Here is a 25,990-nt window from a genome sequence, read left to right on the forward strand (position 1 = left end):
GGAATATTCTCAACCTTGCATAGTTTCATGTCTTTGGAAATTTGATGAGGTTAGTCTTTGTACTTTCACCCAAGAAATATTTTGAATGAAGTGAATTCTGGGACTGATCTGGGTAGGTAGGAAACATGGAGCAGATCTAAAATTTTAGTTCTCACTGAGAACTCTGATGTTTTAGCCTACATAGATGTCAGAATGATACAAAATGCAAGAATTCCCCCCCAAAGTATATTTTCAAACTTCAAAAATATCATTCAACAAAAATAAAAATGAGTTCCAAAACAATGAAGGAGGCTTAGAAGGGAATTTGTGACATTTTCTGAGACTTTGACCTTTCAATAGCAGTGGGCCCAGCTGTTTAACTGCAAGGCAAGTGTTGTGGTGCAGTGATCTCAAAGAAAGACATTGACTATGCCTCCAGTGTGTATCTTCCTCTGCAGGCAATAGTAGGGGGGATGTGTGTGTATGTGCCTGTGAATGTGTATGTGTACTGTCTCCAGTGGGGGGAAACAAGGAGATGTTAGACTGTGAGCCCACTGAGTTTACCGCTACAATGTATACCATTTCCAGATGGGATCTTACACTACTCATTCTACAGATGACCACTTGATTTGTTGGGTAGCTAGTATGGTATGTTTATTTCATAGTTTCACTCATTTACAGCTTTTAAAAAAATATGTATTGCTTGAACAGGGTTTCAGAGCAGATATTTCCTTTTAAAACCTTTAAAAAAAAACACAAATATGATTGAACTATACAATCACCTTCCACCTCTTTTAATTCCCTCATTCCCATTAGAAACATTTTGTTAAAAGCTCAAGTGATTCCACCCATACACACTGAATTGGGAGAATTACCAAAAAGAGAAAAAGAATGAGAGCTTATGGTACAGAGGGTTATAGAAAAGAGAAGCCATGGTTTATTTCTGAAAGTAAAGGTAAACACATGCATTTATTAAAAAAGGAAGCTGAAGAATTAAAGATGGAAAGATTCTCTTAATGAAGATTGAGTCTGAACTGAAGCCTTTATCATGACACACGGGCAAATCTCCACTTAATAACACTGTAGGTTGAGCTTGACCGAGGGGCAAGGATGCAATAATGTGCTTCTTGTGTTTGGGTGAGAGTGATGGGACTTGGAAAAGCTAGCTCTTCTGCACGTAGGTTCTGGAACAAGTCCCATTGTTACTCAGAAAGTTCAGGACTCAGGACCAACATTCTCCTACTCATGCAGGATAAGCTACTCCAAGTAATCCAGCTAGAAGGATCGGGGTTCCAAGCAAGGCCAAGCTTACTTGTTCTAGGCCACTTGTTTCTGGGTAATGCAGTTCATGATCTAATAAGCATCATTCCTGATCACTAGAGCATAGGAATAAGAGCTCCTCTTGGAAAGATGCAGGAGATCCGCTGCTGGGAAAGTGCTGCTCGGTGTCAGAGAAGCAGGTAGAAATGAACTCAGTTCTGCAAGTGTTGATGGCAACAGTTCAAAGTAAGACTCCTTAGAATCAGTGTTTTAAAAAAAAAAAATCTTCCATCTTCATCCCTGATGTGGGTAAAGGGCTTTCGCATTGCTGAGGACTGATGTACATTTAATAGTTAAATGATAAGACATATCCAGTGGGGGAATAAAGCTCCAGAGCTATTTCAGTTAAGATTCAGGGAAATGCATTATATCTTAGAAACAAATTTATGTTAGAGATTATTGACCCATTAATGTTTTCTTCATTTACATTTGATTTTTCAATGGTGGAACTTACTGGGATTTGGGGACAATTCTGCTGTGGTATTAAATACTGTATTAAAAACTCATCTTAGTATTGAGTTAGTGCAGTGACTTCCAGCGAATTGACTTAGGCCCACATTTCATTTTAATCAAAAACAAAAACTAGAAAATGTTACTCCCTAAATAGGTAACAATGCATTTTATAAGCACTATAGAGAGTTAGTAAATAGCATGTATGATTAATTTAGAAACAACCACTGACACTTGAGGGTTACTCAATACATATAATAGTTTCCTTCTCATTTTTTATATGAAGTAAATGCAGACCAGGGAGCCACTGAGCAAATAGTCAACTCTGAGTAGGTTAGTAATCTTAGGCTCCATGGGGATGTCTTTGGTAAAGATAAAAAGGGAATGAGTTGATGTTTCTATTACAAGACTCTGTAATGCTAGGACTTCTGCACAGCTTAAATAATGGTTGGGGGAATAGTCTTTGAGGAGAAATGCTCAAATGTTATTTTAGTCACTCGTAGTTCTATTGGGTTAGTGCACACACTTGGCTTAGAATCCCATTTACATCATTACCTTGTTCTGTTGAAGAACCACAACATGCAAACAATTCATCGTACTCTCAAAAATACATGTAGTACGCCCAGTAAAACACATTGGCTAGCATAAAAATCAAAGGAAATAGTAATTTGGAATATCGATCAACATTACTGGGGTTTTGAATTGTGAAATAATCAACAATCCTGCCCATCTTATCTCGGAAGACAAACTTGAACTTGTCACTGGTTTTCATTGTCAAGTCACTATAGTCGACATTATCACCAGAAATTTCAATGCTGGCAAAGCTGATCTTCCGTTTAAAGCTGGAGATGGAACTGTTGATGATGTTAGTAATATTGACTTCTTCTACTTCCTTTGCCGTCCCCTAGATCATAGACAATGCAGTTAGCTTGAAAGACTTGACTTAGCAAAATAAGTAGCTAGACATTTAAATACTTAGAAGTCTAAGTATTAAATAATCAGGTTTAATAGAAAGTGGCACTGAATGTCTCAGATGTAGGCCAGTGGGCCAGACTTGGCAGTTTTGTTATCCTTCTTAAAGGCACCCATCCCTAGGTCATCAGCTTTTATACTGTGGAGAATAACTGTTGCCCACTGTTGCTATGCAGAGCTCTGTGCTAAATGCTCAGGCCTTGAAGTTAGCTGGTCTGGGTTTGAATTCCATTCTGCCTCTTGCTATTATGAACTCTGAGTTACCTTAATTCCTTTAAAACTTGGTTTCCTTGCCTGCAAAATGGTGATGTTATTAATACCTACCTCATGAAAGGGATGGGAAGATTAAATGAGATAAATTATGTAAAGCATTTCGTAGGTGTTTGATGAATTCCATTCTGTCATTGGAATTGGGAATTCCAATGTCATGGGAATTCATTGATTATGAGAGATAATAGAAATCGGCAGTGTTTAAAAGTCTCTGCCACACAAACAGAAATAGTGATGCTCCCTACAGTTCTGGGGAGCTGTCATTTTCCAAAATGCTTGGAATGGACATAGCATGTGGGGAGCGTAGTGAAGTCGGAGAGAGCAGACTTTGGATCCTTGGCCAGGCTACTTACTAGCTGTGAGGTCTTAGATGAGCCATCTCACTTCTCTGAGTGGCAGGTTTTTGAGTAGCAAATTTGGAATAACAGCGGTGGTCCTCTGACAGGCTGTTGGGTGGACTGAAGGAGATGTCTAGCACATAGCAAATACCTTGTAGTGGAGCTATTATTCTACACAGCAAAAGGAGGGCTTTTTGATGACTTAGGTCAAGGATTTTAGTAGTTCTCCAGTCCTTTATTGCCATTCTACCAAATCCAAACCTTTTTTTTAAATTAACTATTGACCCCTTAATGAAGCCTACAGGGAGTAAAAAGAAATGCATATTCTTCTTTGGCTAGTACATAGGCTCATTTGTCTTTGGTATTGGGTAATATGACTGTATGAAACATTGTTCACATTAGTCAGACACAAGGAACAAGGCCACTGGGTCTTTGGGTTATTCTGATTCATTTCCTCACCATTAGACCCTGTGTGGTCCTGGCACTTTGCTGGAGGTGGGCATCTGTTCTGTGCTGAACCCTATCACTTTCTTGCTTGTTAGCATGAGCTTTAGTATACCAGTGTTTATCAAACTGGGCTTCCAAAGAACCTCAGGGTTCCATAGGCCTGGAGTGAACAACAGTTAAGAGCATGGCTATTGCCCACCACCAGTGAGAATAACAGATAAATGCCAGGCTTTGGAGCTAAGCAGATTCAAGTTCAAATCCTAGCTCTACCTCTTCATCTACATCTCATGGGACAAGTCACTTACTCTCCCTGTAACTCAGATTCCACAATTATAAAAATGGAGATAGCTTTACTGGGTTGTTATGACAATTTAAATGATATTTGCAAAGGGCTTGGAAGTACGTCTGGTGCATGTAAATGTTCAATTGCTAATAACGATTATTATTATTCTGAGAGCTGGGCCACGGTGTTTCACTGCTAACTCAGATAATGGCAGTCTTTCCCACTTAGCAGAAACATATGCTAATTGAGAAATTTGCTGCAATTTATTTTCCATACATTTTCCAGCAAACCATACTTGTATAATTTAAGAAAATAAGAATGCAACAAAAGAATTAAATAGTAAATACTTATTAATCTGAAACCTGTAAGCAGCTGATCACGTCTGGTTTGATACTGGGTTTTTCATGGATGCTTATTCTTGTGGTTGTGATTTCATGTTGCATACAGGCAACGGTTATTTTCTGCTAGCAGATTAAACATGTTAATATCCCATTGTACTTGATGGAAAGAGCAGTCTTTTGCAAAAGGTGCCATGACTTCCAGATGACCCCATCTGAACAAGGATGAGTACTGCTGGAGCAAAGTGAATCACTTGGGAATGGGAACCAGCCAGGGTCATCTCTACTGATCAGCACAGGGCAAGTGATGAATCGTACACAGGGCCTTCAAAATTCTTACCCTATCTTTGGCTGCCATCTGCTGTAAGGAGCTGTAGTGGGCAACTGCGTATTCCAGGAGCGCCCCAAACACGAAGCTAAAGCAGATCCCCAGGTACACATCGATGGCCTTTATGAAACAGTTGGTATTGGGAAGAGAAGTGCGGGACCCGATCATCAGCGTTGTCATTGACAATACGGTGGTCACTCCTGGGAAAACAGGCAGGCAATGTTCCCACATCAGTGGTCTGTGAACCTTTCACCTCTGCCTGGCAGACTATCACCATTCAGGAGTTGGCAAAGGGGGACAGAACTCAGAGATGGAACAGCTTATTTTGAAAAAGCTGTGATCTGCTAGCACAGGATTGATTTATCCATTTTGAATGGATAGGAATGATAGGGTTTTCTAAATGTTTTACCTTCTGTTTTCCCACTGGAGGGAGGTGTTCAGTAGGCAAAATAACAGGTAATAGACCATCCAATCACAATTCTCTCTTATCACTATAAAACATGTTTGGAAAGGCACTGTCTGTCTCTTTCTCTCTGTAAAAGATCTCTCAAGAAACCAACTCCTAGAAGCATCATATGAATATCAGTGGGAAAAAAAGAAAACTGGTAGAAGGTAAAAAGAAACAAAGTTTTTTTGTTGTTGTTGTTTTGTTTTGTTTTTGTAACCCCAGTTCTTAGAAGTCTCCTGTTGGAGCTGCTTACCAATGCAGGTTCTTGCAGGAACTGAATCAAGGGAAATCCAAAATGAAACCCAGGATAACACCACCAGGAAAGTGGAAGGAACATAGGTTTCCAAGATGAAATACAGGACATTCCTCCGAAGCTCAAATTGCAAGACCAGTCGTGTATAATTTCCTGATTGGGTAAAGAAGAGATAGGAAATCATGTCTCCTCACACAGCAGAGTACTTTCCCTATGGGACATTTAATTAGCTATATTCACATTAATTTATCTGTTATTCACCAAAACCTAGTTGAGCATGTACTGTCATTACAGTTTCAGTGGGAGAAACTGCAGTTGCATAGAATGAGATGTAGAGGGGTGCTGGTACCCCCACCCCTGATCCTTTTCTTGTGCCTTGCTCTGTCCTAGTATTCCTGCCGAATTATACCTGCTGGTTTCCTCAATGTCTACCTCACTAGATTCCGAGCCCTTGGGGGATGATTTCAATACTGGGTGTGAAATAGGTAATAGTGTCAGGGCCAAATCCTCCTGCCCTACCACACTGTGGAGGGGGTTCCTGGGCGCCAAAGAGATAAAGTGGAAAAGAGATGGTATTTCTGACTCAGAATGCAATTCAGTTATTTTGCTTTTGTACGATGCGTCTCATGAGTCACCTGTTTCCTGTCGCGATCTGGTGACCAAGGTGAAATACCGTTGGATGGTATACTGAGCAAGCCGCAGGTTTTCCAGCCCACGCACAGAGTCGTTCCCTCTCAGCCAGCTGAACTCCACGTCGTTTCCATCATAGCCCCCTGGGGAGGAAAACAGTGCCCTGGTCAGTGCAAGAAGGTGGCAGAATGCACTGGTTTGGAGACCACTACAATGTGTGGGCAGAACGAGTTCTGTCTTGATAGTGAACCCATGTAAAACCTGGTGTGATTTCTCACATGCAACTGAAGTGTCTTCCCAGAACAGGACGACCAGCTAGGGCTGTTTGCCATCAGTCAAAAACCAGCTCTGTGCTAAGCATCCCACAGACTTGGTAGGTAATAGGCCTCTAGGATGATATTTATTGAACTCATTCCTATCTGTGAACACACACAGCCCTAAGCTCCACAATGCCTTTCAGGACAGTCTAGTAGCCCCTGCCGTGTTCTCAGTGACTTTACAGCTGTTCTGTTCCTATTTCCATGTTGGCATAAATGCAAGCACAAGAACAGAAGAAGACAAGAAACCTGCAGCTAGCTCCTATATTGATGTCTGTTAACTTAGGCATTCGATAAATCTCAAGGCAGTTTTACTAATACAGTTCATAATAGTAATAATAGCTACCTTTTATGAAACATTTATGCTAAGTCTTTTATACACTATGTCTCTAATGTGCTCACAAACTTGCAAGGTGGATATTTCTATATTTCTTCACTAAAAATTTTTTTCTTTACAGTTTTGGAAATTGGGATAGATCTCAGAGTTGATACATACATACATACATACATACATACATACATATAAAGTTGAGCGTACATTTTTTCCTAAAATGTTACTCAGTGAATGCTGTGCCTTAGAATAGAGGAACTGTAATATTTTGCCCATTTTATACACGAAAATTCACAGATTCAGAGAGATTGCCTAACTTTCCCAGGATAGCAAAGCAAGTTAAAAACAAAGCCAGGATTGTATGTTCAGGGATAAGCAAATCAAAATCACGGTCAGATACCACTTCACACCCGTAAGAATGGCTGTCATGAAAAGACAGACAATAACCAATGATGAAAATGTGGAGAAGCTGGAACGTCGCCAGCGGGAATGTAAAATGGTACAACCACTTTGGAAAACAAGTTGGCGGTTTCTGGAAAACTTGAACATAAATTTACCATTTGATCCAGCATTCCACTCCCAAGTATCTGCCCAAGAGAAATCAAATCACGTCCACAAAAAACTTGTAGACAAATGTTCATAGTGGCATTATTCTTAATAACTACAGGGTGGAAACAAGCCAAAGGGACGTGTACTACTTGTACTCTTTCATATGGAAGAACGAGGAATAAAGCAATAAAAGGGAACAAAACGATACAGTCTCCCAACATGTATGAGCCTCAAAAACATGCTAAGTGAAGGAAGCCAGATGCAAAAGACCACATGTTGTATTGATTCCTTTTATATGGGATATTTTTATACGGACAGAGACAGAAAGTAAAGTAGTGGTTGCCTGGGAGCTGGTGATGGCAACCGGAGACAATGTAAATGGGCAGAAGGAATCTTCTCGGTTGATGGAAAAGTTCTAACCATGAAATGTGGCCACGGTTGCACTACTTGACAAATTTACTAAAAATCTTTGAATTGTACATTTGAAAGGGCTGAATTTTATGGTATGCACATTTTACCTCAATAGAACTGTTAAAAAATAACTCTTTGAGTCAGATACTATTATTTTTCCTCATTCACTGATAGGGAGAGTGGGGGCTGGAGAGGTTAGTTCTAGTCACCCAAAGCCACTGCTAGTGACAGGGAAAACCCATTGATCCCAGAACCTGTCATCTTAAACATGGAACTATATTGCCTTCATTTTCCCAGGCCACTCGGAGATGGGACCCAGTGTTGGGACTAACATTTTGTTAAGTCCTAGCCTGTGGTACGCACTGTTTAGCCATGGCTGTCTCCCCTCCACAGGGCAGAGAAGTGGTCATGAGCTCTTAGAGTCTTTCCAGGTAAAAATTGTCTATGAGCTTTCTCTCAGAAGCACCCCAAAATTTACTGTCCAATTTAGCTGTCCAAAAATGCCTAGGATCCCCAAGAAATAGAAAAAAGTCTAAACAGGTGAATTTTACAAGCTTCTACTTGGACACTTTACTTTTATGACTATTAAATGCTCGTAATCATTACATTATCACAGCTCTTGTGGGATGCTAGCAATTCTTTCCTAGGGATGGTGTTCAGGAAAAAACAACAACAAAAAACAACCCTTGGTGAGGTTTCTGTACCCAAATAACTGCCAATAAACACTCAGTGAAAGCTTCCTCTGCTCACTGGGGATGGTATTCGTGCAAGCCAAGTGCTGAAGTTTCCAGGAGAATCTCACTCCTGGGATTTGAGATGAGCAGAGCCACACGTGGAGGGCAATTACTTTTTTCCGTGTGGGGCTGAAAATGAGTTCTCTTTTTGATAACCTCAAGTTTTATTCTGCCCCAAATAGTTGTATTGCTTTAAGGAGGTTTTGTATGCATTTAATCAATAGGGTAATTAATCTGTTTGTCTGAGTCTTTAATTAAACGTCTACCTCTGAAAAATGACTGCCACCTCATAATGGTTGTGCTTCTTGGATTCATGTCCTCACGTCAGAAATGCCTGCTGATCCCCAGTGCTTGACTATGGTTTTTCCTCCTGGTACAAGCCATCCCTGGATGCCTGAATGAGACATCGTTTCTTCAGGACACCTGTCGCGGGTACCACTTTCCCAAGTTTGGTGGGCATTTCAGAACAATGGAGATTTATTCAACAATGCCATTTGATATATATCAACTTAGAATAAAGGCTCATTCCTCATCATAGATCTTCAGAATGCAGTTTAGATGCTCCTCATTGTTGTGTTAAGCCATAGATATGTATATATATATATATATATCTATATATCATACACACACACACACACACCAAGCAACTTCTTTTCAAAGTTGGAAGCAGTTGTGCAATCAGTGTCAATGACTGCTTTCACCAGTTACCAATTTTAACCTCTGCTGTGTTCTGGCTTCTGTGCCTTCTCAGATTCTGAGTCCCACTCCTTGTCCTATAGACTCCCACTTCCTTGGCTGTCCTGTCTACTCTCAGGTAGAAATATTCAGTGCTGATGCACAGTGGTCCTCCCCCAAATGATGTAGTGTCAGAGGGCTGTCTTTGCGAGGTCTCTAAATCTCTCTGGACAGACACTCAGAAGGGCTGAATCAACACCAAGAAAAGAAAGGCTGCTGTGTGTTTCTTCATGAATACACGGCTCTAAGTCAAGTCACCCAGGAAAATCATCTTGGGGGCCTGCAGGATATACACTCACAGCTTTCCAGTTGCAACTTGCATGTCTGTGTGTCCATGGGGTATTTCGACAGGTCCATGTTACACGCAACAGTCGTTGTGATTCTAAAAAAGGAAAAATGGGCTCAAAAGGAGTGATCTGGGGGAAAGGATATATTCTCTTTTAAGGGCCACTCCAAGGGTACTCTGACCTTGACTCTTACAGTGAACGTGTGACTTGCAGCCTGCACTCAAAACAATCCTGAGGTTTTCTGTACTACATAACCCCTTTGAGCTGTGGTCAAAGCTGGGGTCCAGAATGGAGGAAACTGGAATGTGGACAGTGAAGAGGCAAACTTAAAAGAACATTGCAGAGGAGCATTGCTCGTTGGTTTGACATGCTTTTACACCCAGTTTTTTTTTTTTTTTAAGATTTTATTTATTTATTTGACAGACAGAGATCACAAGTAGGCAGAGAGGCAGGCAGAGATAGAGAGAGAGAGAGAGAGAGAGAGGGAAGCAGGCTTCCTGCGGAGCAGGGAGCCCGATGCGGGGCTCGATCCCAGGACCCTGAGATCATGACCCGAGCCGAAGGCAGCAGCCCAAACCACTGAGCCACCCAGGCGCCCCTGCACCCAATTTTAAAATGTAATCTTCATGACAAACCCAGGAGGAGCTAGAACAGACAGCACTGTCACTACCGTCCCCATTTGACAATAGACTCAGGCGCTTGCCTCAGCTCACACAGCTCCGAGTAGCTGGAGCCGAGGTCTCCTGGCTGGAGATCAGCATTCTTGGAGGAAGTAGAGGATGCTGGAAGGTCCCAGACAATGTGGCTCTTGGGGACCAACACCTAGAGACATTCACTTAATCATCAGCAAAGCCCTCACAGTGGAGATTTCAATAGGCTGACCTTTATCTTCCTTTTTTTTTTTTTTTTCAGTGTCACATATTTTGACCAAGCATCATTTTTATTAAGTACTGTGCTGGCTTCTTGGGGAAAGTGAAATGATGCATACATGGTACCCACCTTGAGGAAGCTCACACTCATTTCAGGGAGACAGAGAATGACAGAATGACAATATCTACCATTTCCTGCATGCTTACTCCAAGCCAGTCCTGGGTCGAGGTGAATCTCATGCATTATCCCTTTGAATTTTTACAAAAGCTTTATGAGGTAGGAAATATTCTTCTCCTTTTGCTGCTGAGGAAACTGAGGTTGAGAGAGTCTAGTAACTTCCCTCAGGTCACAGAGCAGGGACAGAACAGGGACTTGCCCCCAGATGTGTTTGATTCTAGAGCCAGGCTGTTAACCATTATCCATAATCCTTGCACAGGACAGATTGTATTATGTGCATAATACAGACAGAAGATAGATTTGTACAGGCACAGGAAGAGGGACATTAATGTTGATTGGAGTTGGGGGTCAAGGCAGAGGTCTAGTTTGGCTTCTTGAAGAAAGGGTTGGGGCTTTGGTTTTTGCCAAATTGAGGAATACCAGATGAACAATTCCAAGATTCAGTTTATTGGCTAGCTCAGTGTTTGTTGCATAATGTCAGCTTCTTACTTGGGATCTACAATAAGTCCCATGAGTAATTGGTTTCTGGGCTTCTCCCCAAAGACTGTGGGGGAAGGTATGCTGGGTCCTTGCACATCCCTTGCAGTCAATGATGAGCCTTTCCTGTGGGTTGCCTCTTGCTGCATCTAGGGAGCACCTTGCTTATTCTAGCCAACCCGCCACTTGATGCACAATTGGGTAGAAGGAAATTTTGGCCTCAGGGATTTGGGGAAGGGACCAAGGAGAGCCCAGGACTCCAGATGGCAAAGGCCTTGGGGCACTGCACTTGGCTTCTCTGCAGGAAAATGCCTCAGCCAAGGAGAGATGCATTCTAGGACAACCATAGCTCCACTGAGCCCCATGAAAAGAAAATCCCTGACGTGGACCTACCTCTCGGTCACTCTTGCTAGTCCCATTATTCCCTTGCTAGCTTTTTTTTTTTCTTTAAACCTTTAAGAATCAGCTCAGTGTTCTGTGAAAGCCTCCTCTAGCACCACCCTAAACCACTAACTTACTGCCCAACTTAGCTCCCTGCCCACCCCCCCAACCCCCCGCCGCTGCGATGCTGTTCCTTTGTTTCTCCATCTGCATCAGGACAATGTCTCTCATTCAGCTGTGGATTCTCAGTGTCCATTGTGGGTCCTGGCACAGAGCAACATTTGGGAGCCTCTTATTGAGACAAACTGAACTGACGGAGGGCCCTTCTGTTATGGGGACAAGAATCTAGGAAGGCAGGAGCATGAGAAGGGCGAGACCTCAGGGTGCTTATCTGAGTGCTGTACAGAACCACCAGGAGATATTTATGCCTTTTCTTCTAGCCATTTCCCCATTCTGCCCTGAGGTGGAAGGGACCCAGTCACCTGAGAGCGTACAGGACGGTGCCATTGGAGAAGAGGCGAATGAGCCTGTTCCCCACAGTGACCTCGTGGAGGAAGGACTTCTTGGATTCCACAATGTAGGTGTCCGGCACCCAGAGGAACTCCACGAGGCGTGCATCCAGAGTGAAGCTCTTGTTGCCTTCAAAAACCAGCCGCTGGTCTGTCCAGCGCTGTCTGAGGTATATGGTGGCCGTGTAGTCCTAGGGGAAAGCCAAGTGGTAGAAATGGATGTTGGGGGTCGGGGGGGGGGGAGAAAGACTTTGAAAATGGAAGGAAAGGGGTGAATCTTACTCTCCTTCCAACCTTGACTTAGGTCAGGGGTACAGACTGTAAAGTCTTATTCTTGAGGGAGCGGCCTGGAGCAGTAAGAGAAGAAAGCACCTCATTTATTCTAGACAATAACTCTTACTGCCAAAAGGGAGCCCCACAGGAGCATGTTCAGGGCCTTAACTTGCTTGCCCTCTGTCCCAAAGGCCTGACCAAGTTGCTGAAGGTTTTGGTGAGCTAAGCGCTTAGGTCGTCTAGAATTTACCAGGAAGGCAGAGCAGGACACTTTGGGCAATCTGCCTTTAGTGTCACTTTGTCTTTAATGGTTTCTCTCTCTCTCTCTTTTTTTATTTTAAAGTTTTTTTTTTTTTTTTTTTAGATTTTATTTATTTGACCGAGATCACAAGTAGGCAGAGAGGCAGGCAGAGAGAGAGGAGAAAGCAGATTCCCCGCTGAGCAGAGAGCCCATGTGGGGCTCCATCCCAGGACTTGGGGACCATGACCTGAGCCCAAGGCAGAGGCTTTAACCCACTGAGCCACCCAGGCACCCCCTTAATGGGTTCTCTTAAGTGAGAGGATGGTGGAGAGCAGTCATGTGATTGTCAGCTGTCAACAGCTTAGCTTCTCTTCTGCTCTGGGAGGACCCATGTGATATTCAGCCTTCCCCAGTGTACTTCCATTCTCTCTCTGGTTTCAAATGTACCCACTGCAATCCCTCATCTTTTCCCTCTTGGCTCTTGAATCTACTTTCCTTCTGATATGCAGAAGATCTGTTTTACAAGAATCTTCTGCTGCCTTGAGTTTAGGGATAGGTCTCCAGCTTCTGCCATTCCAAGTGCATGGGGGCGGTGGGTCTCTGTTCTGTTTTTGAGTAGGTAGAAAGTGCATCCCCATAAAACATAAGAAGGGCTCCTCAGGGGGAAGATGAAGAGTCGCACTTACCATGTTACTCTCTGAAATACTAGAAATACTTGCAATGTCCAGAGTCAGTGCTATCTGAACTGGTTCTCCTAGGAATGAAGAAAACACCAGAAGGACTTACACAGAAACACAAACACATTATGTTAGCACAGTGCTTTAAAAATTAGGAAATACAAAATAATTTTCCTATTGGAAAATTTTAACCACTCTGAAAGTATATAGAGTGAAAGGGAAATTTCTATCCTCCCCTTGTCAGGAAGAACCACTGTGTAGAATGGAAAAAAAGTATGAAAAAATTTTTGTATAAAATGCACAAATATATAAATAGCTTAACATGTAAGAGAGACCACCCTATGTTCACAAGTGCATATTTTAGAGGATGTAGTGGTATTTGCTACTTTTTTCTTGGAGGATGTTTCCTGTGGTGCTTGCAAGAGACAAACTGTTTAGAAATGTAGTATGAGATTTGGAAATTTATGCACAGAGATCTTTTTTCCCTCCCCTCAACTAAGTAAATTTGCCACAAGATGGCATTCAAGACTGCTCATGGTTGAGCTCTTGCTCACCTCCTGCCACCTCCCTCCTCTTCCTTTACTCTCCAGAAAGCCTAAACTATTTAGAATTCCAGAACCTTCCCCTGTGATCTGGTTTACAGATATTGGGCCTCAGGCCACACTCCTCAGAGTGCTGGTCTCAGCTCCTGAGAAAGAGGCCTTAGGGCCACCATTCTCAGAAGCCAGGCCAGAACAAGTCTGTTTCTCCTCAGACTGCAGATGTGAAAGGAAAGCCCAGGGGTGAGGAAGATGTGAATTCACAGCTAGGAAAAGTTACTGAATCTTTCAGAACTACAGTTTTCTCCCCTGTGAGTAAGGCTAATGCTAATGGCATCATGGTGGCATCAAGAGGGTTAAATGAGATTAGCAAGTGACAGCTTCTTTACAGGGTGGTGGCAAGAGGAAATACTTGAGAAGAAGGTGATCAAAAATAATGATCTGTACAAAGTCCCAGGACTGTGTCTGTCACATAATAATAGAGATTCAATACATGGCACTCACCTTCCTTCCCTATCACCTCCGTAATCCTAGCTAATTCTGGAAAAGGAACAAATTTACTCACCAGGTGAATAGCTGCAATAGCTTTCACTTGAAATAAATAAGTTGGGGTGCCTCAGGGGACTGTGACAATGAATTAACCGGGAAGAGGAGAGGTGGAATTCAAAGGAAGCTTAAAACCATCTAATTGCTAGGAATCAGACAAAGCAACCTAATTATTAACTGAAGGAAACCAAGCCATAGAATGTAGGTAGGAATTTGGAAAGGGAGTTTTAGAACCAATGCAATTAAGAATAATTTAGCTAATACTTGGTGTTAATATTCGGTGGAAGACTGGGAAGACAGACCCTGGAAGGTGATGAAGGAGCACGGGGCTAAGTGGCTTTCTGCCCCTCGAGGCAGAAATTAAGACAAGGAGCTTAGAGTTAGAGTGTTTGAATCCCATGCCCACCACTTGGTAGCCGTGTGACCTTGAGCGAATTGCTGAAGCTTTTTTGCTCCAGTTTCTTTTTTTTTTTTCTTAAAGATTTTATTTATATATTTGACAGAGAGAGATCACAAGTAGGCAGAGAGGCAGGCAGAGAGAGAGAGAGAGAGAGAGGAGGAAGCAGGCTCCCTGCTGAGCAGAGAGCCCGATGCGGGACTCGATCCCAGGACCCTGAGATCATCACCTGAGCCGAAGGCAGCAGCCCAAACCCACTGAGCCACCCAGGCGCCCTGTGCTCCAGTTTCTCACCTGTGAAAGAGAGCTATTTGTGTCTACTTCTGAGGGTTGGGTTGGGAAGGTAACAGGATCTATTTTTAAGTGTCTGGAGCACAGTGAGCAGTGGGTCAGTGTTATCTGCTCCCTGAGGAACATGGAGAACAGAAAGTGCACAAAAGTCTACTCCACTGTGCTGTTTCGTTTGCTTCCAGCTAGTCCAGTCTGGACCTTGCTTCCTTTGGCTTCTTTATGGACCAGAACTTGCTTTCTTCCCCTTGAATTATGAGAGTGAACTGTGCCACCAGGGGGCAGCTTCCTCCTAGGAAAGAGGTCAAAGCTATTTCCTGGACCGTGTTCCTAGGGCCTGCTTACACACCTGCACTCTGGCTACCTCATCCCCTGAAAACCCTATGGAGGTCTTGTCTCTTAAGGACCTCAAGTGGGCAGACATTACAGAGAACATGGTCCCTGTACAGAATCCCAGGCTGCCACATACGGGTAGGTTCCAAGGTCTTGGGGCCTGTGCTTTCCCCTTTTCAGCCCCTGTGGATCTGGGCCTCACACTCCTCAGGTCTACCCCGAATTCAGAATGGGCACTTTGCCCAAGAACCTTGCCTCTTACCGACCTGTGAACAGGCAACAAGAAGGGCAGTATCCTGGCCTAATTTGGGGTTTGGGAGGCAGAAAAGTTGGACCTAACCAGGGTGTACAGACTCATTTGCTTGTCATTAGTTTTCAGCTGGGCCTGAAGACCAGGGGATCCTGAAGCCTTCCTAGATTTGTTAACTTAGGATCTCAAGTCTTTATTATGTGGCCCTGAAAATGGTTTCTCTGATCTCCAGCTGAGGTGGGTGTAATTGGGCCAGCTGCTGTGCCCTGAAATCTGTTACGGCACATGCTCTGAGGCCATGCTTTACATGGCTGTGCCCCACCAGTGCCTGAGTGTGGTGGGGATACTAAGGCACACTGTGCCTGGCAGGCAGGGGGATGGGAGACTCCTCTGATGGGAACCTGGGCTCTAGGTCTCCCTGGAGGCCCTTGCAAACACAGAGGACTGCACCATAGTCTAAGACACCTGTGCCCAACCTTCCTGCCCTCCCTCTCTCCTTCCCCCACGGTCAGCTTTCCCCTCTTCCCACCCCACATTCTGTCAGAAGTATTGCCCCAATAAATATCTTGCATGGATAATCACCTTTTGGTGTCTGCTCCTCAGAGGACCTGCACTAACCCTCTAATCCTGGATTTGACCAGAGAATTTTATCATGTGAGGGGAGGAGCAGGAAGAAAGGAAAGGGGATTAAAACAGACCCACGCACCCTGATGACATGGCAGGCGCCATGCTTCGTGTCACCCACTTCGTCTCAGTCCGTCCCCTCTGTGAGCTGGGAGATATATCCCCATTTTACAGAAAGGGGGCAAGCAGTAGAGACAGGAGCCAAATGGAGGTTTGCTCAACTCCAAGTCTCTTTCTAACACTTTATGCTACGTAAGATGACGCTAGCATCCACTTTTATCAACCTCGTATTTTATAAACAGAGACTGAGACCCTGTGAGGAGGTATGAGATTGGCTTCATTCCCTCCCTCCTTGCCTCATTCTGTCACCAAGTACCAATTGAGATCTTGCTCTCTGCCAAGCGCTGGGCTGCTGCTGGGGTTAGTGAGGTAAATAAAGCAAGACCCCCCTCAAGGGGCTGCAGCCTAAAGCTGAGGCAGATGTAAAACAGCGGCATTGCTGGTACCACCAAGTAATGGCTATGATTTGGAAGCATGTTCAAAACAAAGTATGAAGCATGGGCATGGGGCCTAAAGGAATCAGGGCTGGCCTCCCAGAGGAGGAAGCCTTTGATTTCAGACATGAAAAATTGGCATTTTGCTAGGGAGTCAAGTTGGAAGAAACCATTCTCAACAGATAAATAGTCTCAACAAAGGCATGGAGCCCAGGGAAGCCGAGGAGGTCAGGGAGCATTTGGGGCACACTTGTGGCAGGGCAGAGTGGGAGGAGTTGGGCTGGCAACACTGGCAGATGACAGAGGTCGGACTGGGAAGGCCTGGTGGGGCTCTGGACTCTTTGCAGAGGATGCTGGGACATAGGCAGGTGTTCTGAGCAGGCAAATGGCCCAGGCATGTCATCCAGGTGGCACAGTTGGGGTTAGCCTTGAGTGACCAGGTTGAAAGCTAGAAGGCTGGGTGGTGTAGTCCTGGTGAGTTTCTTAAACACTGGAAGTGGGGGCAGAAGGAAGACAGTATGTGAGGGGTTGTTAGAAGCTCTGGTCCCCTCCTTAGCGGGGATGAGGATTTCTTTATCCTGCAGGTTGAGAGGCAAAGCACATTCGGGAAAGTAGTGTGAAAATCAGTGGCTTTCCTCACCCTTCACTGCTCATCCTTAACAGGGCACAGACCAGAAAATTGGTTAACAGGTCAACCAAAACCTTCTGAAACCCTCCTCTGCATATTGTGTCTGTTCTTGTCCTTTTGAATTAATGTCCTGAATGGACAAAAAGGATGACTTACCACCAAAATTGGGCCTGAGAAATTTGTTATATCCTGCTGTGAGATTCTCAAAGCCTGGCAGGGAGAGCTTGTCACTTCTGCTGACCTCGAGGTTAAACTGATTCCCCTGGATACATATCCTGGAAAAGAAAGTGGGTATTGGTGCATGTGCTTGTTAAGGTGTGAATAAGCATGTAGACACATAAACTTGAGTTTGTGTTTGCATGTATGTGTGTGTGCTGTGCCCACATACCAGCGGTGACTTTCCCAGAGAGAAATCTCTAATTTTTGGTTGCTAAGTTAATATGTCCCTATCCTACTCCATTTTATTGTCTGTTTGCCATACATCATCAGAATGCTGAGGTAATCTGGGAAACCCTTCAAGTGTCTTTAGAAAAAAGCACAAGGGGTTCATCCATCTATGACCATGTTGGAAGCTTGAGTTCTCCAGATGGAATATACAGCAGGAAGTTACGCTGTCTGGGTATATCAGGAAGGTGAATAGACTAGGCTTTATCTTGCCATTGGTAAGTTGGAGGACCTGCCACCCTTCCTACTTCATGCATATATGCAAAGCAATTCACCAAGGTCATTGTGAGGCAGCAAACTCACCTTGGAGTGAAGAGACTCAGACATACGAAGGTCAAGGGGAGACTGTATTTCATGTTGATAAGGTGCTCATGCAGAGAGGGACCAAAGTAGAAATCACCTAGGGAAACAAGATGGGAGAGGTGACCCAAGGGGCTCACCTGCTCCAAGCCCAGCTCCATCCCGTGGGTCATCAGCTGCAGTATTTTCTCAGAATGTATGGGGAGCAGGCTCTTTCCATGCCATTTGGTTATAGTTCCTATTCCCTCCATGCCATCCAGGAATGACTTCATTTTGGAGGATCACATCATAAATCCAACCCAAATAAAGTCTGACACCTTGTTTAGAGAGTGGCTCAGAAGCATCAGAAATGCAGCCAGTCAGTCATCCTTGCCTGTATATCTGGAGAGCCCTAAGACTGTCCTTTCCCTGTCCTTATCCTGATTTTGCCAGGAAAGACACCCCCAACTGTGTACTCACCCCGACAATGCCATTAATCCAAGGGTCTAGGCCTGTTAAGCAGATCATGTAGACAGGAAATGAAAACTTCCCAACAACAAACAAGCAAACTTCCCAAGAACCTTCCATGTGCCAAGGAATACATCAGATACTTTCCCAAGAATCTTCTCACTCCACTGTCACCGTGCCTTTGTGAGGTGGGGATGTTAATCCCGCATGGCAGTGAGGAAAGAGAGACTCACAGGTCACTGTGAATATCAGAGGAGACTTTGAGCCCGGGCTGGCAGCCTTGCAACCATGATACTGGCAGCTCTCCCAACCTCCCAGACCTGCTCTCTGGGTGTTCTGAAGCCATTCAGCTGGTTGGGTGAGTGAGCATCGGGTATGCGTGAGGATGCTCATGGAAGACATGGCCCAGGGGCCTGGTCTCCTCAGGCTTGGTAGTTCCTATCAGGTGTTCCTCCTGAGAGAGCAGCCGGCAGCCAGGCTGGTGAGCCTGTGACTTGTCATGCTGGTGACAGCAGAGTGGGGGTTCTTGGGTGCGGCTCAGGGCCTGAGCTGAGGCAGGCAGTCCCAGGGTGGGTCACCCCTTCCTCTGTGGCAACCTCTGTAAACCAGGCCACCTTCAAAAGTCTAGCCATTCTGGGGCTTAAGGTGCCATTCAGCCATTAAGCAACTAATATTAATTTTACTTAGAAAGCAAATACATGCTCATTGTAGAAATGAAAACAAGATAGAGAGGGATAATTAAAAGTGTAAGTCCCAGTGATCTGTCAATGTAGGTTCATCAGTTTAATGAATGTCCCACTCTGGTGGGCGATGTGATAGTGGGGAAGGCTGTATGTGGGGTGGGGTGGGGAGGCTCAATTTTGCTCTGAGCCCAAAATTTTCCTAAAAAAATAAAGTGTAAAAAAAAAAATCACAAACCCCATCCCTTCCTCACCTCTCTCTAGTCTCACATCTCAACCAGTTGTCTCTTAACAGTTGTGCATTCTATGCATATATTATTGTGTATTTATATACATCTATAGCTGCATGAAGACAAAATTAAAAAATAAAATTCAGGTGATGGTGTGCATTTTTTGATATTTACTTTTTTTGCTTAATAATGACAGCCAACATTTCTTAAATACTTAAGGCATGCTTACACTCTGCTGAGAACCTCAGAAACTCTTACAACAACTCATTGAGGTAATTACTACCATTCTCCTCATTTTACAAATGAAAAAACTGAGGTTTCAAGAGGACAGGAAACAGTCCCAAGGTTGTAGAGCAGGTGAGGGACAGACCTGAATCCTTCTAACAGCTACCCCATGACACATGCTCTTCTCCAATGCCAGCTTCTCAGTCCCTACAGACCTGCCACATTCTCTTTAATGGCTCAAGGTATTTCGTAAGATCGGAGTGCCTGGGTGGCTCAGGGGATTAAGCCTCTGCCTTTGGTTCAGGTCATGATCTCAGGGTCCTGGGATAGAGCCCCGCATCCGGCTCTGTGCTCACAGGGAGCCTGCTTCCCTCCCCCTGCCTCCCCCCCCCCACCTGCCTGCCTCTCTGCCCACTTGTGATCTCTCTCTCTCTCTCTGTCAAATAAATAAATAAAATCTTTAAAAAAAAAAGGTATTTCACAAGATCAATATACCAACATTTATATAACACACACCCTGCCCATGGTACTAAGTTATTTCCTCATTTTCTACTGTTACAAAATCAGTAATGACATCTTAGCACATATATAAGCTCCTGGAACTCTGCACTCATATTTCTCTTCCTCAGCCCTTTCCCTCTCATCTTTTGATAAGTCAACGTCATCAATCTGCCAATGATCATATTCAAACCTTCTTCCTTTAGTTCATCTTCCAGTCTCTATCCATTCCCCTGTCCCTGGCATCAAGTTTAACAGGGTCCAGGGAGTGGCTCCCATGACTTCCCATGCCTTCATTCAATTTTCCAAAGGCTTAATTAACAAGCTCCTCCTGGGAATCAGGCATGTGGGAGTCATCCCCAGAGCTCCCGTCTAGTGAGAGAGAGGAGCCTAAGCAGTGAAGTGACACAGCGTTCCCTGAGACTGTCCTATACCAGGGACTGAGGCAAAGGGGTACATGGTGTACAAAGGAAGCAAGTGGTCAGCTCCATGGGGGAAGGGTGAGACAGTGCCAGGATGGAAGTCTTAGAGAGAAGATCATTAGATTCTTGAAGAAAGTGTTTCCATCTGCCAGGTGGGCCGTCCAGAGGCTGGGCAAAGATAGGGAGGCTTGCCCACCAACACTCTCCCATCCACTTAGGCTCTGTCTCTCCCCTCTAGCCCATGGCCACCTGTGACTTCTTCCTACTCTGTTCTGACTTAGCTTCATTCTCATTTTGGGATATTCTTAAATTCTTCCTCCTCTTATGAGAAATTGAATTTATCAGGCAAGTTGGAGAACAATCTAGCTTCAGCTCCAAGGTTCCTATTGAATCGTGTTTCTCAATGCTAGGGACCTGGGCCTCTGAATCTGCTCCATGACATCTTGTGTCTGAAAAGCTTTGCCCACACCAGACCTGGAAAAATATTTCCATGTGACCTTGCTTGATCTGGTCAGATTGTTGAACAGGTCTCATTTTATCTTAAGGAAGAAAAGAGAAGAAGAGGAAGCCCCCTAGATGCTGTGCTTGGCATTTAATTGCATTTAATTCTCATGACCATCAGGCCCAGTGGGAGTGAATTTCTAGAATCTCAAGTTGGTGAAGGGATTTGGCCAAGGCCACAAAGCAATTAAGTGTCGTGATTTGAATCCAGGTCTTCCAGGCCCCTGTTCTTTGCATTGCATTTAGGAAGAGGGCCCCAGCTCCCACAGTGAATTGAATTCTGCTTGACTCTGGTCCTTCTTACACCAAACCCACCTCTGAGAGAGGGTGCTGCATCCACACTATGTCCCAAATGGCAACCCAACAGTGCTGGTGCCTTCAGCCTGCATGGCAGAAGAGCCAACCGCCAAGTGATGGCTTATGTATCTGCCTCCCTGAATGAAGGCTCCGGCCACCAGTGCTGACGCAGACCCTGGGAATGGCATTTGGCAGCGCCACATATTGACCCACCAGAGGGGAGTGCCCTGAGGGGTTGTCCCCAGAGCTACAGGGGACCTGGAGAGTCCAGCTGGATCTAGCCCTTCCCACCTGCAGGGAACACGGTACTCAGAAAGTCTCCAGATGTTCCTGAGTAGAGGCAGCCTAGAACTTTTACCCTACTCTGATGGGTTTTCTGCCAAGATCCCTCCTCTACATAGAAAGGTTTGAACTTTGGGTTGACACACTTGAGTCATTTAACCTTTCAGAGTGTGGGCTTTTCTATCTGAGAAATGGGAACAGAAAGCCCTCCATAAATACTAATTTTCATTCTCCTCTCCCTTTGACATCTTCTATGGGGACTTCAGGGAGCCCGCTCTGACCATGAGAGCCCAAAACTCAATCTCATCTAATACCCATCCGCTGCCACCCAGGGCAGGAGCTGACTGTAGTGTCCTTTTGAGGGCCCTCATTTGGCATCAGCTCAGGAAGGACAGGGTCAAGACCTAGGACTGCAGGGTCACCCAGGTGTCAGATGGCAGCTTTTTCTGGACTGGCTCTAAGAGGCAGAGGTAATTCCAATATGCGCACATTTCCGTTCCCATTCCCAGAATCTCCATCACGCAGACAGTGACCCCAAAACTTGTCCTGCTCTGGCCTCCTTCCCATGCAGGCAGAGTCCCCTGACTTCTGTCACTTCTGCACAGACAGAATCATTTGTTGGGAAGTAGGAGTGGAGTCCAAATTAGGTCGAGGCAAGGAAAGCATTAATGCCATGGGAACCTCCTTAAGAAAATCACAGCAGGTGAAGTTGTGGGGTGTGGGGGGCCCTGGTTGACAGTGCAGAGAGGAAGGAGCTCTTGTGGCTCTAGAGTTAGAAGAAGCTCTAATCTCGACTCTGCCACTGACTTTGAGATTGTGTTGCTTCTCCCTGAGCTTTAGTTTCCTCCACTATAAAATGGGATGGTAATCAACAGTTTTTCAAACAGTGGTGAGACCTGATACAAAGTAGGTGCTCAGCAAATTCTAGGCCCAGCCGCCTCCTCACTCCCAGCAGGAATTGTATCTGAATTTCCTTCCCTTTCCTCCCTCCAAGTACTACAGGGCCCAGCAGTTTTCTTACCAGGATGCCACCGAGGCTCTGTTAGAGCAGGTCCTTCTGGCCTTTGGGCTGGGCATTCAGGCAGAACATGGTCTTCTGGGTCCCTGAGAGTCTTATCATCCTCAGCCTTGATGTGCTGGCTGCAGGCACATGGCCACTCTCTGATGGAGTGGCTATCCCCATGGGGAAGACAGAGCTGCAAGACCGGCTAGGCAGAGAAGTGGGCAGAACCTTCCATGGCTCCTCCCTTGGGTGGAGCTCTGACCTGGTCCCTGGTGCTTGTGGGAATCACCCAGCTCCTGCTATGACTACTGGCTGCCAGGGCTTTGATTCAGAGTTGGTGTCTTGGCTGAGCTCCTGCACCACAACCAGCAAAGAATCTTGAGATCAGAGACCCATGAAAGTCCAGGACAGTGGGTGACCCCACCCACCATGCCTGGAAGATGGGTCCTAGGCTCTGAATTTTGAGGACACCTCTATTCTGGTGTCATGGAAAGGTCTTAGCAGCAAGTCAGACCTTGGCCAAAACCACTTTACCTCTTTAGTCTTCAGCTTCCCATCCTGAAGATAGAACTTGACCATTTCTAAAATTCTCATTCCTTGGGCACTTTAAGGGCACCTTCAGAATCAACAGAAGCCTAGTGTTTGTAAAAGGAGACTTGCAGATCTGAGGCCATTGTGGGAAGTTTTCAAAAGAGATAAAGTGCCCAAGGGAAAGGAGGATTGGGGCTGAAGTAGCCAGCCTGGAAAGAGGTGGGAGGGACTTTGGGAAAAATCTGGCTAGATTTCTCGATTTCTCCTCCTTCACCATCCCCGTCCCTCACATAGAAGGTTCTTTAACTCCCTGTGAAGCCGCTTTAGGGTTCTCTGTCCTCCATAAGCAGTTGAACCTCCTACCAGAAGGGCTTCAACAGTGGGCACAGACTCCTAAATTCTCCCTGTTACCACAGCCAGTGGCCCCAAAACTCACCCCCGGCTCCAGACCCACGGGAAGGCGCAAGGAATTCCCCGGAGACATGGCTTTGTGCCCTGAGGGAGCCAGGAGCAGGGAGTCCGATGGAGGGGCCTGAGAGAGAGTGGAGGCTGTGGCAAGAAGCCCTGAGGTGCCTCCTGCCCTCCCGACAGGATGGCCAAGCCCCTGCGCAGACCCCTGCCAGTCTTGGAGAGGAGAAGGTGGTGGGACAGGGGAGAAGCAGGATGGGGAGTGAATGAAGCTGCAAGGAACAAAGGGTAGGATGGAGCGGGTGGGCGTCCCACAAAAGCCTCTGGCCCCAAACCAGTTTCCTCAGTGTGCCCCGGAGCCTGGCCCGCCTTGCGAGCATTTCTGTGCACCCGAAGAGAAAGCTCTTTGATTTCTCCTGAAAGGCCTCCTCACTTTCACCTGGGAACCTTGAAGGCGGCTGAAACAGGAAAGGCTGAGGAGCTGGTTTCAGGTTCCCAATGAATGGAAACTGCTTTGTGGTTTTTCTCAGGGTTTCCAAGATGTGCTCACAGAAAACAAAGGCTTAAAAGTAACAAAGACAATGCAGAGCTGGGGGTAGGGGAGCGGGCTTGTGGTGTCCTCTGACACAGGCACGGTGAGACTTAGATGAAAGAACACAGAACGGCTGGGTGGCTTGCTTTTGGCAAGTTACTGAAACCTCTTTGGACCTGTTTCATTTTCTGACAAAGGAGGAGATGATTTCTGGGAGCATTGTTAAAGAATTCAGTATCAACACAAGTGTGGTGTATCTGAAATGACCTGGCACATTGTATGTGCTCAGTAAGTCGTTTGTCTTATTCTGATGTTAGTATCTTCTCATGTCTGTACTCTGCCCAATCCTCCATCTGTCTGAGTATCTACAGTCATCATTAATTTATCATATTTATCATCTCTATCGTAAGTGGGGAGTTTCCATGGAAGCCAAGTCCAGTGGTCCTGGCCTTGCTCCTTGGCTCCAGAACCCCCGATAGTCTCTGCACCATTCAGGCCACCTGGCTCCCAAGTGTGACTTCTACTCTCAGGGTGCCTGAGGTCAGTAGTATTTCAGGATGTTCAGCTATGCAGACGTACTGCCCATGGGTTACTCATCCTGGTGTCCACCTCCTACACCCCCTGGCTACACACCCTCCTAGAATATGTCCCAGAAAAACAAAGGCCAGAGTGATGGGGTACGCCTTGTCTGGGGCATCCGTCACCATGCACATGAGATAGTATAAATGAAGTATAATGTATAAATAAAGCATAATGACGCCGTATGGGTATATGGCACTCTGTAGTTTTCTGAACCTTTCGATTTGCCTGTGTCTTTTCTTGTTTGAACCACATTAGAATCCTGGGAAGCTAGCAAGGCTTGTTCTTTTATTCTCATTTTGCTGATGAGAAAACTATGCCCAGAGTCACACAGGTACCACGTATGGACTGGAACCCAGGTCTTAGGATTTTGAGTCAGAGGCTTACCACCTAGGTCTATGCAGTGATCTGGGGTGAGGGTGGGGTAGAACAGAGGAACAGAGTCCAAGTGAAGCAAGGGACAAAGCCAGCCTTTGGATCCTCCTCTGTCCTGGAAGGCCAAGGTGGGACAAGCCTACCTCGCACCTGGGCTTCTCAGGAGATGCTGCCTAATCAGACTGATTACCACCTCCCAACCCCCACCCCAACCTGAGGTCCCTGCTGGAAACTATAGACAACTTGGATCTCCTTATTCCCTGCCCCCAACCAACACCTGACTGATTCCCTACCCCGGACACCTTCTCATTTGTCTTCTCTGCATCTCCTCAGTTTGGACACTGGGGTCTCCAAAACGAGGCCTGCAAATACCAGGCTATGCGCAAGAGGAACCCACTGAAATGTGGGGAGAAAATATTAGGATTTCTAGGGCTTCAAACAATGGGAAAGACAATTATATCTTCTCATATTACTAAGGGATGGGTACTGGCTGCTCATTGGTCAGTCAGACCATCTGAGGTCACATGCCAAGGTCACATACCGAACAGCCTAGCCACACTGGCCTGAGACAGAGCAGGGCCTCTAAACTGGGAGGGCTTGGCACCCACTCCTTTGCTTTCTGTATAACTTTACTTTCTGCAGGGCAGGTGGGCCAGGTTAAATGGATTTATTATTTGTTTTCACCAAACGCTGAACAAATGGACACATGGCTTAAAAACGAGTCCTGCCAGAAGAAACTAATTCCAGAAGATAGCATTAATAATGCAGAGGCCAACATCAAGAAAATGGTAGTGTTGATGCTGGGCCTACTTCATGCCCAACATAATTAAACATCTTCTGAATAAGAGTTTGAGTGGTTTTCAAACCTTGTGAAAACTAGAAAAAACATAATTGACATGTTCATAAGAACAACTGATGGACATCAGAGAAGATGGAAATTTACCAGCTGAATTTAAACAAAAGCCTTTGTATAATTGGTGAGAAAGATGAAAACATTAATATTCTAGTAAGCACAGCCAATGAAGCACTTTTTTTTCATTTGGATGCCTGCACCTTACTGAGGTTATCTTTTTTCAACTCTGAAAGCTGTAAGAATCAAGTATCAAAATAAT

The 25,990-nt window shown here is 45.2% G+C and overlaps 1 protein-coding gene across 1 annotated transcript; it reads right to left on the minus strand.

Moving 5' to 3' along the window:
* Positions 1–607: 607 nt before the first annotated feature.
* LOC101673788 (gamma-aminobutyric acid type A receptor subunit pi) lies at positions 608–22,654 on the minus strand. Its single transcript, XM_004737614.3, has 10 exons — positions 22,472–22,654; positions 17,872–17,968; positions 17,281–17,399; positions 13,035–13,102; positions 11,808–12,025; positions 9,433–9,515; positions 6,062–6,199; positions 5,427–5,579; positions 4,738–4,925; positions 608–2,653 (listed from the first exon to the last, which is right to left on the minus strand). Exons 2-10 carry the CDS (start codon positions 17,922–17,924, stop codon positions 2,351–2,353), a joined length of 1,323 nt encoding a protein of 440 aa, XP_004737671.1. The 5' UTR covers positions 17,925–17,968; positions 22,472–22,654; the 3' UTR covers positions 608–2,350.
* Positions 22,655–25,990: the final 3,336 nt, after the last annotated feature.

Source organism: Mustela putorius, unplaced genomic scaffold, assembly GCF_011764305.1.
Source record: "Mustela putorius furo isolate JIRA1106 unplaced genomic scaffold, ASM1176430v1.1 tig00000145_pilon_pilon_pilon, whole genome shotgun sequence".
Lineage (NCBI taxonomy): Eukaryota > Metazoa > Chordata > Mammalia > Carnivora > Mustelidae > Mustela > Mustela putorius.